Raw genomic sequence first — 16,043 nt, 5'->3', positions numbered from 1 at the left:
ATATATATATATATATATATACATTCCTAATTCGTTCTTCTATACCATCGATCGAGATAGATAAAAAATTATTAAAATCGTGAACCAAACATATGAACATGACATATTATTAGGGTTGCAACTTTTTTGGACCACCACCAATGAAGAAATGTGTGCGCATGACAGGCGCAGCTAAATCCACAGTGCCGACTCGATGAATCCACACCGCTGTTTCTGCTGCAGAATGTGCAAAATATGTTTCATAACTTTTTCCAATTTTATTTTTGGAATATTAACCCCACAAAGCACTTTTTTCTTTTTTCGAAAGAAAAGAAAAAGAAAAAAAGTAGTTATGAATTCATGCAATCAAGTAATTGATATTGGGGAATTACGTAACTGTGTCTAGCTAACATCATGCATGGTTCTTGTTGATTTGGCTGCATCTGCTTGTCTTTTTCATCTCTTGCTAATTATACACGATGTTTTTTCTTCTTTCCTTTTATTGAGAGAAATTATTTGAGAGCTAGAACAATATATGATTTACAATGATTCTATATTGGATATATAAAAAAATAATTAGAAATTTTAAACCTGCATCGAGTAATTATAAAACGAAGTAAAAATGAAAGTAAAGAGAAAAGAATTACACAAAAGATTCATACAAATTCATCCATGGCCATAACTGAACTTTATTTTATTATTGTGGAGTTTTTAAATGTTTGTATATATAAAAATTAAAGATCAATAGACCTTAACTTCTGCCCACCCTGCGATGCAAGCCCTCGAAAAGAGCTTTATATATTACTTTTTTGATATCGGTAAGTTTTCAAGTCATGTTAGACACCTCTCGACTAATCTCATGGGAGAACAATCTGACCATTCTACCTTTGGTTGCTAAAAAAATACATAAAAAATTAGTTCTTCGGCAGGTGGCTCATCATAGGTTTAAACCAATTTTCTTTAAAATTCTTTTAACTTACTTTGATCCCTTTGTTGGACTAACCAGCCAATCCGTGATGATTTATATTATATATATATATATATATATATATATATATATATAATTCTTTAATGTTCGTAAGTTTTCATATTACTTTTAAATAATGATGACGTGGTTAACAATTAATGAAAATAATATCTATACTACTATAATGTTAAAAAGTTTTTCCAACCAAAACAACTTAGTAGTAATTGACATATATTTCCAATCAAGAGATCGTGAGTTCGATTGAGTTTCTTTTTTTTTTAAAAGACGATGAATTTTCTAATATTAGTTCCCTCGCGCCTCTCATTTTGCTCCTTAGTCTTTTCATAGGCTATATTTTCAAATAAATTCAAATCTCATGTATAATTTAAAAACTCTTTAACCTACGATATTCAAAAGTTACTAATATTTTGACTAATTAAATTAGGATCATGTAAATATCTTTATAGAAAAGTCTTGATTTTAAAAGTTTTGTTAGAATTGTCAACACATGAGCTTTGCTCAGTGTGTTAGCATTTGAATGTGATTATTAAGAGGGATGAGTTTAAATCTTACCCCACTTATTGTTCTAAAAAAAAGTTTGGTTAGAGTTTTGAAAAAATATATAATTTTTAAATCAAATAAAATATTAGTTATTAAAACTCATTCTTAAATATTAAAAAGATGACCAAGCAGTCTTTAAAAAAATTAAAATTGATACACAATAATTAAAATTTTATAGAAATGATGAATTTAAATAAGAAAAGAAAATTAGAGACGAATTAATGTGCCTTATTTTTGAAAGAGATCTGAGAAGTACCTGTTTACTTTTACGCTGCAGCCTGAAAATCATATAGACAGAAAGAGAGAGATAATTACAAACAAGCAATATTGGCCTCCCTACCCAATTAATTGCATTGACTTTTTAATTGTTTAAAAAAAAAAAAACTGACTGATACTTACATATTCGCGTGATATTATTAAAAATTAAAAACCCAAAAAAAAAAAAAAAAGGTTTTGTTTTAGGGTTGTGATCAGTAATATAAGGAGTTGTTTGGATGTCTCCATCAGTTTTTTTGGATAGTGGGTTTGTCGACCCCGTTATTGTTGTGGTCATAATTCACATGTTCCACCAAACAAGGCCCTCCTTCTTAGCTGCTACTCAAAGGGCTTCCCACTCACTCTGCATTCTCATTGCCAGCCAAACCCTAAAAGTGCTTCGGTATCTCTCTTTCTTTCTCGTACAACATAATGTTAAGGACGACGGTACTCTCGTATCTCAACTATCTTTATAATGGTATGATATTGTCTGCTTTGAGCATTAACCCTCACGGCTTTACTTTTAGTTTCCCTCAAAAGACTTCGTACCAATAGAGATAATTGTTTGTTAAGAATCTATATTGATAAGATAAGAGACCTAACAATAGTTTATAATATAAGTGAGCTACTCCTCTCGTTTCTAATTGGTTTTGAGATGAAATCTCATTAAAAAAAATTTCTTTTTTTTTTATCCGTGAGTGTCCAGGGTTAGCTTACGCGCACCTCTACTAATCTCACAGGGTAATCGCCTGACCCTACAACACATTTGGCGTCGGGAAACACATAGGAATTACTAATTCCTACCATCATGGGGTTTGAAATCTCATGAATATTGACATTATAACAGAGCGTAAACACTCAAATGAGCATGCATAAGATAAGACTTTGTTTGCCGTAAGACTTTGTTTGCCGTCCTTATAAACCCAACACATAAAGCTGTGTTGCATTTTTTTTATTCTGGAACTTAACAAAAGTTTATAAATACATGGGTTACTTGATCTCTAATAATCAATTAGTTTTAAAATGAAATTCTATGAATATTGAAATGGTACCAACATCAACAAGTTCAAATGATCAGTATTTAGTAAAAAAAAAAAAGATATGAATTAATTAGGACTTTAACAAAGGTCTATAAATACACTGGTGATCAATTAATTTTGAGATGAAACCCTATTGATGTTAAGACATCGGGATGAGATATGGTTTTGCATAGTACAATTAAAGTTGGCTTTGTCTGTTGTCAAACCATAGTTTTTATCTCACAATCTGTTGAAAACCTTTTTCTAATTTTTTTTTTATAATTTACTTCCTCATCCATAATTCACTCTAGAAGTTGCCTTTATTTTAAGGTAGAAGGCACTGATCAAGTGCAAAGTAAAGTAACTTTGTATGTTTATCATATCTAATTTTTCCTCCAAACATGATTAAAAAGTACCTAAAGAGCAAGAAAAATAATGGTTGGTTAATTCTACACGAACTATATAAATCCTTTTATGTTATATTATAAAATTTAGCTACAATTAGAATTCTACGAAGATAATTTTGACTAGTTTACGAGAGAGAGAGAATTTACAAACGAGTATCGATAGATTTTTTTGTTGTCTTCTTGTTCAGCAACCAAATGAAATCTTTGAGCAATTCTTAAACAACTTAAGCTTAGATTGCAATGATTCATTACATTGCAAAATTTATAAACGCGTATTAATTATATAAACTTAGACGTTAAATACTTATATAAATTCAAAACGTTTTCAAAACGTTTCTTACGCATGAAAAATGAAAAACAAGAGATGATGATATTATCAAACAAGTCCTAAATTAATATAAATTCCACGTCATACTACGATAGGTGTGTTGCAAGAGGAAAATATCTGCTTCTTGATTAAATGGTAAAATTATGAAAGGTCATCAATCTATGTATATATCAAATGAAAATGTCGGTTTGAAAACAAGTGCTACAAAACATTTTGGGGACCAGTTTTCTATCAACTCAAAACATACACATCTTGATGTTATTCAAAGTACAGAGCCCTGATTAAAATCGATAAATTTTTTCTATGAATATCTTATAATTGAGATTAGCAATATTCAAACATATGCCATTGTCGCTTATAGATGTATGTTATTGGGTTAGCTAAATGACAAATAAGTTAGACTATACAATAAATATAAATTATATATCTCCATTTTTATTTAACTTTTTTTGAACAAATCAGACCATACAAATTAAGATGTGCTTGAAACCATTGTTTTGTGCTTTACTTTTTTATTAGGAAGTCTTAAATTGTACGTTTCTTTCAAATTCAATTAGACCAATGACTTTCTTGGACAACTTTTTATATTGATGTTCGTGACAAGTTTAAGGGATTGTTTCGCATGTCATCTTGCATTCGTTTCTTGTTTTTGGATTCACTATCAAATCGAATGAGTGAATATGTGGTTGGCTGATTTGTTTTTAATTTTTTTTTTAAGATTCTAAAAATAAAATTGTGATGTTTTTAGTACTTCTCGACTTTAGATAATTGAAACTTTAAAATCTAGAATTACATTTAAAAAGATAAAAATATTGATAAATACATTATTTCAAGTTATTTTCTTCGTCAAAACTAAAATATATAATAGATAATATAATATAATATAAATTATATAATATTGTAAAATAATAATTATAGATAATTTATAACAAATAAATTAATAAATTAATTAATAATATTTTAAATGGAATTATTACTAAACGTGTTGAATTAGTTTTTAAATTGAGATTCAATTTTCAAATCTGTTATCAAACATAAATTCGAAAATATTAAAAACATGAAATAAACTTTGTTTTCATTGAATTCTTTGTTTTTCGATCACCAACCAAATACACCCTAAATGGAACCAGATGCTCTTATTTTACGACGGTAAAATACACCCTAAAAAACATGAAATCCATCCCACTCATATAGTTGGACTAAGTTAGATTATAAAATTTGTTTTAATGAGTTGAATTGTGTTGAATAATTCAAATAAATTAAAAATTTATCAGTTGAGTTGTTTCATATCTTCTCTCAAAATTAGTTTGAGTTGAATAACTTGATTAAAAATTACTTTTTTTTTTATTTACACCCGACGTATCTTTTTAATTCTATTTCATTAGAAAATTCTTTTTAGATTAATTACTATCTAAAAGCTCGTAGGAAATAATTTCCCAAGTATATAGCATACTTCTTTCATAAGAAAGTAATTTCTTAAGCATATAGTATACTTTTTTATAATATTATAAAAATTGACGAGTCTTTTAATCAAATCTAATAAAAATATAAGATGTTCGAAAGATTAATTCTCATATATAATATAATCATCTCAAACCTTTTATTTTTCTTCTTTTAATAAGTGGATTGATCGTGTAATCAATTAAAAGTACTTCACTTTTGACTATACTAATTTTGAATCGTAACGATGGAAAACTCTATCATGCGTTTAAAGAATGAGTTTTGTAAATTTTTTAATTTGATTGCGAGACTTTTGCAACCCCGACAAGTTTATTTAATTTTTGTGCTATCACTCAAAATAAGTTCAAGATGTCCATTATCTATATTAATTTATATTTATGGGTATGGCCCAATTTAAAATCATGTCTAGTATATATATTTTAATCATTGTCTAAAGACTTCTAATTCGGCCGCTATTTAAATTATATTTATTTATTTGGAGTTATATATATTTTTATATTCTTAAAAGGAAAAATTAGGATTTTCGTAACCATATGCATAAGCCAACTTTTAAATATTAAATTACAGTCTTTGAGTTTGAAGGGAGCTTGATATTTTGAATTGGTATTTATTTCTTTAAACTAATACTTGGACTATAAGGATTGGTGGCATTTTTCAAAATTACCTTCAATATATCAATTTATTTAAATTCAGTCCTTCCATTAAAAAAAAGGTTAAAAACATGTAACATTAAAGTATAAGTTTATTATTTGCAGAATGGATATTACCAATCACCCAAAACTAAAATTTGTGTCCACACATGTCTACACTTATGAATAACCCAAAATCCACATAAGAACTCATTCACACAGAATAACAAATAAATAATCCACTACATTTTCCCTCTCACTTTAAACTAAATTAAACTCCTCATTAATTGTTTCATTACTTGAATAAAACAAAATTAAAAAAGAAATGATGTGAGAAATCGAACGATGAGAAAGATTGGGAGAGTGAGAGAGATATTTAGAGATATCTGGTCCATACACTAAAAAATCTAGAGAATCAACTTCAAATGAACAATTTTTAGTTGCGGAAGAAACATGGATAAATTATTTAAAAATAATTTCATACATCAATAATAAAATTGAAAGTTCTTTTTAAAAAGGGTGGAAATTAAAAATTTTCAAACGCATTGAGGATCAATCTATACAGATTTTCTCAGAAAAAGAAAACAAAATAGTTTATGAATATTTTGCTTGAGATACTTGTCCAAACTATTTTCTACCGTGGTATGATATTGTTCGTTTTGAACATAACGGTCACGGCTTTGATGTTGATTTCACTTCAAATATCTCATAGGAATAAAACATTCTCTTTCCTAATCAATATAGGACTTTATTTGTACACTATACAGACCTAATAACAAAGACCTTGAACTTTGTAGTATACCTCCCATGAAATTTTAGTTAAGTTCAAACTTTACACTGTTTTCAAACTTGTTTTTTGTTTCTGTAGTAATTTTAGATGTCCATATTTTTAAAGAATTTAAAAGATAAAATATTTTGATCGACATATTCATATCTTTGCAATTTTTTTTTTTTTTTTTTTTTTTGGAACCAGAGAGGAGTATGATAGAAAGAAAATGTGTTTGCTAACTGAAATAATAAAAGTTGGGCTTTGAAAATGTTCCCCGCCCCACCCCCGCATCTTAAATATCACGTGCTATATTCCATTTGTGGCCAATATTTCGCACGTGTTCTTATGACATAAATCCCATCGATGTTCCAGTCCTGTGAATGTCGGCCAAACGTTATCCTTGTCTTTTTTTATTTTTATATATTCTATTAACTTTCTCCTACTATTGAACCACTCTAGCAACCTCCCTTTCTCTTATCTCTAATTTAATTAAATTTCTCACGATCTAATCACAATTTTAATAAATAAATAAACAGAACAAAAAAAAAACCATAAAATGTAGTACAATCCCAAGATAATTTATTGAAGTATAAATGAACAAAATCTCACTTATAACACATGGTAATTATTGTTAATTTGGACATCATATTAATTTAGCTCTTACCATTTTGAAAGTTTCAATTTAATTCTTATGGGTTCAACTTAGTTTCAATTTCATTTCAATAATTTTAAAATTTTTGTCTCTCTCATTTAGTCAAATTTTACAAATCATATTTATCATTATTAATGCATTCTTTTGTGTGACAATAAATTGATAATTTGTATTTGACCAACTATATATTAGTTAATTATATTTGAGTTTAGCATTAAATTGAGAGGAGATGAAATATTTGAAATTATATGAACCAAATTAAAATTATAGAACCAAATTTATAACATAACCAAAAATTTACCAAAATTGACTAACACATGTTACATAAATTCGATGGTCGCCACTTTAGAGAGAGAGAGAGAGAGAGAGAGAGAGAGAGAGAGAGAGAGAGAGAGAGAGAGAGAGAGAGAGAGAGAGAGAGGGATCGTCCGACACAAAAAAAAAAGGTTTTACTGTACGTTTGGCTTGTGTTCACATTTTGACAAGAGATGTACGAAATATTAATTAATTAATTACTGAGTAGCAAATTAGTAATGTACCTTCTTATCCGTTATCCCATCCTAAAGAGAAATAAAATATTATATTAAATTTCTGAAGTCGAAAAACGACAAGTCGACAAGGTAGGTAAGAGAAAAACATGAAAAGCTTTACTAGTTTGTATATTTGATATTTGTGAAACGGTCAATAAATACATTATTATTATTATTATTATTATTATTATTCTCCAAAGCACTAAGTTTGAGGATAATCAGAGGCAACTATTAAGCCGACACATCGAAAGTAGTCAAGAAAAGTTCCCTCCGAAACCATTCCCACTTCAGAACGACAATACAACCATGAAGGCTTTCCTCCCGCCTTTACCCATAAAACCAACCAGAAAACCGGCGCCCGCTTACTGTCCAGTTTCATTTGGATCCGAGTGGATTCTACTCTTCAGAGTGTTTGAAGTAATTCTGTTGGTTTTTTTTTTTAATATAACAAATTGAGAATATGAAAGTTCCTCTAAAAGAATGAGTAAATGAAAATTATAGTTATGTTCATGTGGACAATTTTAGCTATTTATTAACATGTTTGAGAAAAATTTGACATGACTATAATTATTTTCATTAATGTTAAAATCAATTTCATATATATTAACATTCACAAGTGATTTGAAAATTTTTGAGGGTGTGTTTGGGAGTGATGAGAGTAATTTTGAAAAAAAAAATTTAAGAATAATTGAGTTTCCCAAATTACAACCCAATTAGTGATACTTTAAACATCAATTTTAAGAGATTTTATGTTTTCCTAAAATCAATTTTTTAATTTGTCAAACATGATCAATGGAAAGCAAAATCACTCCCAAACATATCCTTAATTATCTTAAATGATTTCCAATACCAAAATAAGCATATCTCAGCGGTAATTGACATATACCTCCAACCAAGATGTTGAAACAAATGATTCTAAAAAATAAGTTTCACATAATGTTATTGGTGCTCAACGGTAATCATCAACTATAATCAAATCTCACTACTTACTTAAAAAAAAAAAAAAAAAAGCCTTGGAACGTAGGATTCTTGAAGGTTTAATTTAATGGACGAAGATCCTCATGTGTGCGCAGGCCACTAGTGTCAGACCACACAGAAAATAATTTTTTTTTTTAATTCTTTTTTCATGCCATCTGGTTTGGAGTAAACCAAGTTTTTCACGGCGCCGAAATTAGGTAGCTAGTAGCACTAGCAACCGTATCGAATCTTTTTTTTTTTTTCCATCACATGTACTGCATTATTTATAATTATCTAGGTGGCTCCCCTGTGGCCAAATTCCCTATAAATAAGTGCAGTAATCGAGAGCCTTAGAATCCACAGAACACAAAAGAGAGATAAGAGAGAGAGAAAAATGAGCAACTGTTTGCAGAGTTGGCCGGAGCCGGTGGTGTGCGTGCAGTCGCTGGCGGAGAGCGGAATAAGGAAGATTCCGGGGAGGTACGTGAAGCCGCCGTCTGAGAGGCCGGCTTCGGGGGCTGAGGTGGCGGAGAACATTCCGGTGGTGGACCTGGAGAAGCTGTGTAGCTCGGAGTCGGCGGTGAGGGCGGCGGCGGCGAGGGAGATGGCGGCGGCGTGTAGAGAGTGGGGATTTTTCCACATAATAAATCACGGAATTGGGGAGGAGATGATGGAGAGCGTGAAGGGGATGTGGAGGGAGTTTTTTGATCAGCCGTTGGATTTGAAGAAGAAATACGCCAATTCGCCCACCACCTACGAAGGATACGGCAGCCGTTTGGGGATCCAAAAGGGAGCCATTTTGGATTGGAGTGATTATTTTTTCTTGAATTTTAAGCCTTCTTCCATCAGGAACCCAGCCAAGTGGCCTTCTCACCCCACTTTCTCCAAGTAGGTTTCCATTTTCTTAATTTCTTTCTTTTTCTTCTCCCCTCCCACGCTTCGACTAACCACCGCTAAAAATTTGACAGCACAAAATATCTCTTTTCAAATATTTTTCTTTTCTGTTCGTAAAAAATTGAACGATAGTTTTGTCATATCTCAAGCATATGAGTCATCTGGTTGATGTTTCAAGTTAGATAAGTTTTTTTTGAAAATCTTGTTTAATTATTTGTTATGGTTATGGGGAGTAGGTTGGCACATGTTAGTTAAGCAGTGAACAAAAGTTAATATCTATGTTACTTATTTTGGGGGCTTTAATTTGGTTGTTAAGTCGCCGATGAAACCAATCTTTGGTGGTTATGTTTGGAACAGAAGAACATATGATTAGTCATTTTCGGAGTTGTCGGAGGGAAGTAAAGTGTACAATTTGTAATTGTAAGCTTCAATTTGTCCAATTATGTCGTCAAACCAACCCCCTTTTCCCACAAGTATTAAACTCTATTTATAGAAATCACAAACCAAAAAGTATAAATTGTTTTTTCTTTAAAAAAATTCAAATTCTCAACCTTAACTGGTTAAGTCTCACCCCATCGAAGGAATATTTTTAGGGTTTATTATTATCATTATTATTATTATTCTAATACATGCTATTTTGTTATTTTGCAGGAAATTAATAGAAGAATATGGGGATGAAGTGGTGAAGCTAGGTGGGAAAGTATTGAAGGAACTGTCATTGAGCTTAGGGTTGGAAGAAGATTATCTAATGAAGGCATTTGGAGGAGAAAATGGAATAGGGGCATGCATGAGGGTGAACATGTATCCCAAGTGCCCGCAGCCGGACCTCACCCTCGGCCTCTCCCCACACTCCGATCCCGGTGGTATCACCATTCTCTTGCCCGATCACGACGTCCCTGGCCTCCAAGTTCTCCACGGACGCCATTGGGTCACTGTTCACCCTATTCCTAATGCCTTGATCGTCAACATTGGTGACCAAATTGAGGTCTCATTCTCCCTTCTCTTCTATCACTAAATTACAAGTTTAAATCTGAACTTTTATAAATATGTCTGGTAGATATTTAAATTTTCAAGTTTGCGTCTATGAACTAAGAAAAATGTCTAATACATCTAAGACTTCATCAACGGTGTTTTAGAATCGATTAAAGTCAGCCTTTTTCGTTGATGTTCGAACAACCAACTATGATATTAAATCGTTTGACTATGCAACTCAAAAGTTTGATCTTCTTCTTCATTAAAGTAGATTTAATATGTTTTCATTTGCTCGAGTCACAATTGAAATCTCACATCAATCGATAGTTGAGATTGTCGTAGATTTATAAATTCTGAGTTTTGTTTAATTGTCACCATATGTTGAATGGTATTATTTTTAAAATTTGAGGAAACTTATGTTTATGTTTTTTGGAATGATTATTAGGTGCTGAGCAATGCGATCTACAAAAGTGTGAAACATAGGGTGATGGCAAATTCAAACAAGGATCGAGTATCGTTGGCCTTCTTCTACAATCCAAAAAGCGATATGGTGATTGAACCAGCCAAGAAGCTTGTGAGTGAGGGAAAACCAGCTCGTTTCCCTCCCATGACCTTCGATGAATATAGACTTCACATTAGGAAGAGGGGTCCTTCGTGGAACTTAGAACAATCTCTTGAATCCACTTAATTAGAATTAATAATAATCTTAATGTGTAATTGTGTATGGCCTTGGCCTGGGTTTTAAATTTTATCCAAGTAATATTATCTATATATTATATTGTTAGAGCGTTTCCTCTTTCTTTGCCTTTTCAAATGTACCACCATTTGCCATTGTCAATGTTAGAATTTGTGTTCCCCTTTGTCCTGAATATCAGTACATTGTCTATCCTGTCACAAATAATAATAATAATAATAATAAAATAAAATTTATGATCACGTTCTCTCTACGTCTCCCTTTATTTGACTCCTCCAACATCAACACCACCAAAAAAACATGCAAATTTTAATTTGATAACGACTTTATTTTCTACTTTTGGAAAATTGTGATTGTTTATCCGTAAATTTCTTTTCTTTTTTTTCTCTTTTCCACATTTTGAGAGAAAAAAGGACAAAATTATTATAACATTCGTCAACTTGAAGTTACTTTTGTTAAGTTACTTTTGTTGGGATTGGTGTGGAGCCAAGTTGACGGTGGACCAAGCTAGGGTCGAGTCAGGATCGAGCCGGGATGTAGAAAGAGTGAAAAATGGAAGAGGGGCGCTACAGAAGCCGAGAGGACAGTGTTGTGGTGCTACCATTCAAAATCATAATAATAAATAAAACATGTGCGTGAAACATTTTGACATTGTTGGTCGTAGAGTTGAGATGCTACGCTCAACGTCTCAACGCTACAACGTTTTATAAAAAGGGTTTTTTAATTTGTTTTAGGTTTAACCATCAAAACAAAAGGAGAGGCAACCGTGGGTTTCAAGGGCAGCTGATTTTGAGCAGATTTGTATGGCAAATCAGAGGCAATAGCTCAAATTGACAGTACACAGGAAGGGTAAATCGAGATCGACATTTGGGTAAATTGTATCTTGATTATTTCATTTCCTTTACCTAAATATATTGGGGTTAAATACTTAGAAGCTAGACTTTGGTTGAGATCTCTAGAGAGCAAATATCTGTGAGGAGATATATTTGAGAGTGTTTGTATCCAATTTCGTATTATAGTGGAATCCATATCTGGACATAGCCCATGGGTGAACGAGTATAAATTTGTTGTGTCGTTTTATCGCTTTCCCAAGATTTCTCTTTATTAATAGGAATGAGAAATTGTGTTTGTAGCATCTAATTTCCCTGAAAACTTTAAATTAGATCCAAGATTTCACTTCTATCCTTCAAATATGTATTTGAACAAGTTTGTAATTAAAATGAGGGAAGTAAATGATGTGACTAGCTACTGAGTTGTAAATGGAGTAGGAATAGACATATATAACTTAAAAAAAAAAAACTGATTATCAATGCTTGTCACAATTGCTCTCCATTTTTTAAAATGTCAAGTTTGCTACTTCATTTATAGCTCAACTATCACGTTAGTTTTTGTCACTCCATTTTAACTATAAAATTATTCAAAAAGTGTAATTCAACAACCTTGGCATTTTGAATAATTTAGCCAAAAAAAGAGATAAAAAAGAAATTTTTTTTAATACAACATGTAGGGTGAGAATTAAATTCATAATCTTTGTTGGGAATATATGACAATTACTGCTGTATTGTACTTTTTTTGACCAAAAAAAATCTTTGAAAATTATATAAATGTTTAACTCATTATACAGCTTTTTCAAAACAACTTTGTTTTTCGGGTTCTAAATGTTGACAAGATTTTAAATTCATTTTCAAAAAGAATAATTTAAATGTAACTCATATAAATTTTATAAACAAAATAAAATCATTATATGGAATGAACCTAGATTATATTACATACACTCCATGAAAAATAAAATAAAATAGGTGCTGTGATTGAGTAATACATAGAAAAGTTGTATGCTAATTTTAGCTTTATGATATGGTTCAAATTTTCAACTTCTTTTTCGTCTGTATTGATTTGGGTAACAAAATCAATCATTTCAAAAGTTTTCAAATCTTTTCCCTTTGCGTGATCAATTAGAACTGTCACGATGAAAGGAGATTTTTCAGATGCCTTTTTATTTTTGCTAGTTTAAAGTTTGACAACTTTTTATCTCAAAAAGAAAAAAAAAATTGACCCCTTTTTCATTTTCATTCAATACCAATTAAAGTGATCTTCCTTTTCTTTTTTTTTTTTTTTTTACTCCAATTAAAGTGATCTTCCTTATCACTTTATTAACCAATGTGGGCACTAAAATGTCTACCCTCTATGATGGAAACTTAACCAAATAATATTCAAACTACCCAAATTGATTTTGGTCAATGAATGCATTTAAAACATGTGCTCAATTTTTAATAGGGTGTTACATAAATAATATTAATTAGGACCAATATTTTTTTATTAAGTACTATACTATTAATTAGGACCATCTTTTTAAACCTTAAAACTTAATAGCCACTAATCTAGTTGGACGTTGAAAGTTATCGTTTTATCGTTTATGTTTCTTTGTACTTTTAGTTACAACAACAAAATTATTATGGTCAATAAGCCATCTTACTCATTCCCTGCCGAGGTTTAATTTTCCATCTCTATGTTTGTTGTACTAAAAAGGTAAAATTATTGTGTGCAATATATATCTTTAAATTTTAAGACTTCATTATTGGATAAACTCCTTGATAACTACTTTATTTTTCGCTTTTCATTTAATAAAAATAAGTTTAGAAATATTACTTTCACCGTGTTGTTATATAATTTTAATAAATATTTACAAAACCAAAATTTGAAAATACAAAGGAGTAATTTTCAAAATTTTGTTTTATTTTAAAATGGCTTAGAATTCAAATTCAAATATTCTTTCAAGAGAGATGGAAAAATTATTAATGAATCTGTACAAAAACAAACATAATTTTAAAAACAGACAATTAAAAACAAAATGGCTATCAAACCGACAACTTAATATTTTGTCCATCATTTCAATAATATTTTAATTTAACATGGTATGGTTTGTTTTTGTTGAGAACATAAATATTACTTTAATTTTAATGAGCAATAAAATAAATAAAGCAAAATTATCTCAATTAAAAGTAGGTTTAAAATTTTAAAATTATATAAATGATAAATAGGTAAATAATAATAATAATAATAATGGTCAAGTTGTTGGGAAAAATCCCCTACTTCTACGCAGGAATAAGAAGAAAATAACTGAGAAATTTAAAGAAAGCAATAAAATAAAGAAACACAAGAATTAACGTGAAAAACTCCGAGAAAAAAACCACGGCCCACAAGGGAAAATCCACTATGTGAAAAATTATTACAATCACACAGATTTCTCTCCCCGACCCCAATTACACAAAACACTCTTTCAAAGCAAATACCGCTCAGTTAACTAGAGTCAGTATATCAGACTTAAAATATTTCAATTGGGAGGATTAAAATCCAAGCCCATGAGCTGCTTTTATAGTAGTTGAAACACATTTCCTCCTCGTACTTTTCCGATGTGAGACAACTTCTAGCACATGGAGACCATCGTTGTATTCTTGGAATGTTGGACAACTTTAATTCCAATATTTTGTCAAAACCCAACACAAGCTACCATGTTTCGATACCCTAAAGATATTAGGCACAAAATAAGATAGTTTTATTTTTAAAAATTAATAAGATGTAATTTTGTTAATAAAATTAGGTTCGGCAGCAAGATTGTGGGCTCCTCGTTGGAGCTTTCCCAATAATTAATGACATATTTGACGTTGAAAGTTATTAGCAGCACGATGTTTTCATTTTGGTCTAAAAAGTTTTCACAATAAAATAATTTTATATGTATTTTGTAGTTCAACTTTATATGTAAAATCGTTGGGAATCGACCTTTTTTCCAACGCATTTTTTTAATTGAAAAAATTCATTCTTAACTTTTTAAAGATTTTTCTCGATATTTTTATAGTTTTCGTTGTTAAAAGTTAATCACTTCTATTTTGTAATTTAAAATTTTCAATAAATATGATTAACAAGACTTGCTCTCAATCACTATGTTTTATTATCACAAAGGTACATCTTTTTTTTTGGCCAATAAATAGTGCTTATAAAATGAATATTGATGAAAATTTTAAATCAATTAAACATTTTTGGTTTATTTATTATCTAGAAAATCAAAATTTTATAGATTAATATATATTATAGACTGAGTAGTAAATCTTCCGACTCCTTTTCAAATACGGAGTAAAATACACAAACTACTATTTGATAAAAATAATAATAATACTATTATATATTACCTTTAGTCCTCTTATACGTCTTTTTCTTTCTCTAAATTAAAAGTCTTTTTTATAAACAATATTGGATAACTTGTCAAAGTGACCTACCCAACTTGATATCAAATTCCTACCTATAGAAAAAAAAAACCCCTCATTTTAAACGTATCTTGTATTATCTCTAAATCCTTAATTCTCTTATACGTCTTTTTCTCCACCTGAATAAAAAGTCATTCTGCCATCCATTGCTACCTTAATTATCACAATGAATTATATATCTATCCCGACATCACATTCTTATACATTTAAAAAAATTAAACACACTCTAATATTAGATAAGTGAGGCACTATTGTACTATCTCTACATCTTTAATCTTTTAGTTCCTCGTTTTCTTCTCTCTTTAAATTAAAGTGGTTCTTCAATCAGTTCCGAACTTAATAGTCAAAGTAACTTTAATATCAAGTTGAACTAATTAAGATCTGAACTAAACTTGATTAAAATGATCGATTCATAGGAAGAGAAAAATAAGTAGGGGATATTATAATACCTTTATTATTAAATTAGTAATATTATTACATATTCTAATACTTTGATAAATTAAAATTGTCTTCCAAATTAAGTTATAAGTTAAATTTCATTTATATATTGTGCTTCCCATCTTCGTCGACTTTGAATGCCTCCCACATGGAATGCAGTCAAAACGCACGTTTTCCCTTTTTTTTTATTATTATTTTTCTTTCTTTCTTTCTTTGCAAAAAATCCATCTCTTGGATAGTAACCTAAATTGACACGGTCGATTTCACCCATC

At 30.0% G+C, this 16,043-nt stretch overlaps 1 protein-coding gene across 1 annotated transcript; it reads left to right on the top strand.

The window, feature by feature from the left end:
• The first annotated feature begins 8,855 nt into the window (after positions 1–8,855).
• On the top strand, positions 8,856–11,249 carry LOC111014978 (jasmonate-induced oxygenase 2). Its single transcript, XM_022289863.2, has 3 exons — positions 8,856–9,402; positions 10,060–10,393; positions 10,826–11,249. The coding sequence occupies exons 1-3, from the start codon at positions 8,909–8,911 to the stop codon at positions 11,066–11,068; spliced, it is 1,071 nt and encodes a 356-aa protein (XP_022145555.1). The 5' UTR covers positions 8,856–8,908; the 3' UTR covers positions 11,069–11,249.
• Positions 11,250–16,043: the final 4,794 nt, after the last annotated feature.

The sequence above is a fragment of the Momordica charantia genome (genome assembly GCF_013281855.1).
Source record: "Momordica charantia cultivar OHB3-1 chromosome 5 unlocalized genomic scaffold, Mcharantia_2.0 BLBB01000005.1, whole genome shotgun sequence".
Taxonomy (NCBI): Eukaryota; Viridiplantae; Streptophyta; class Magnoliopsida; order Cucurbitales; family Cucurbitaceae; genus Momordica; species Momordica charantia.
This window is presented reverse-complemented; position numbering and strand designations above follow the sequence as displayed.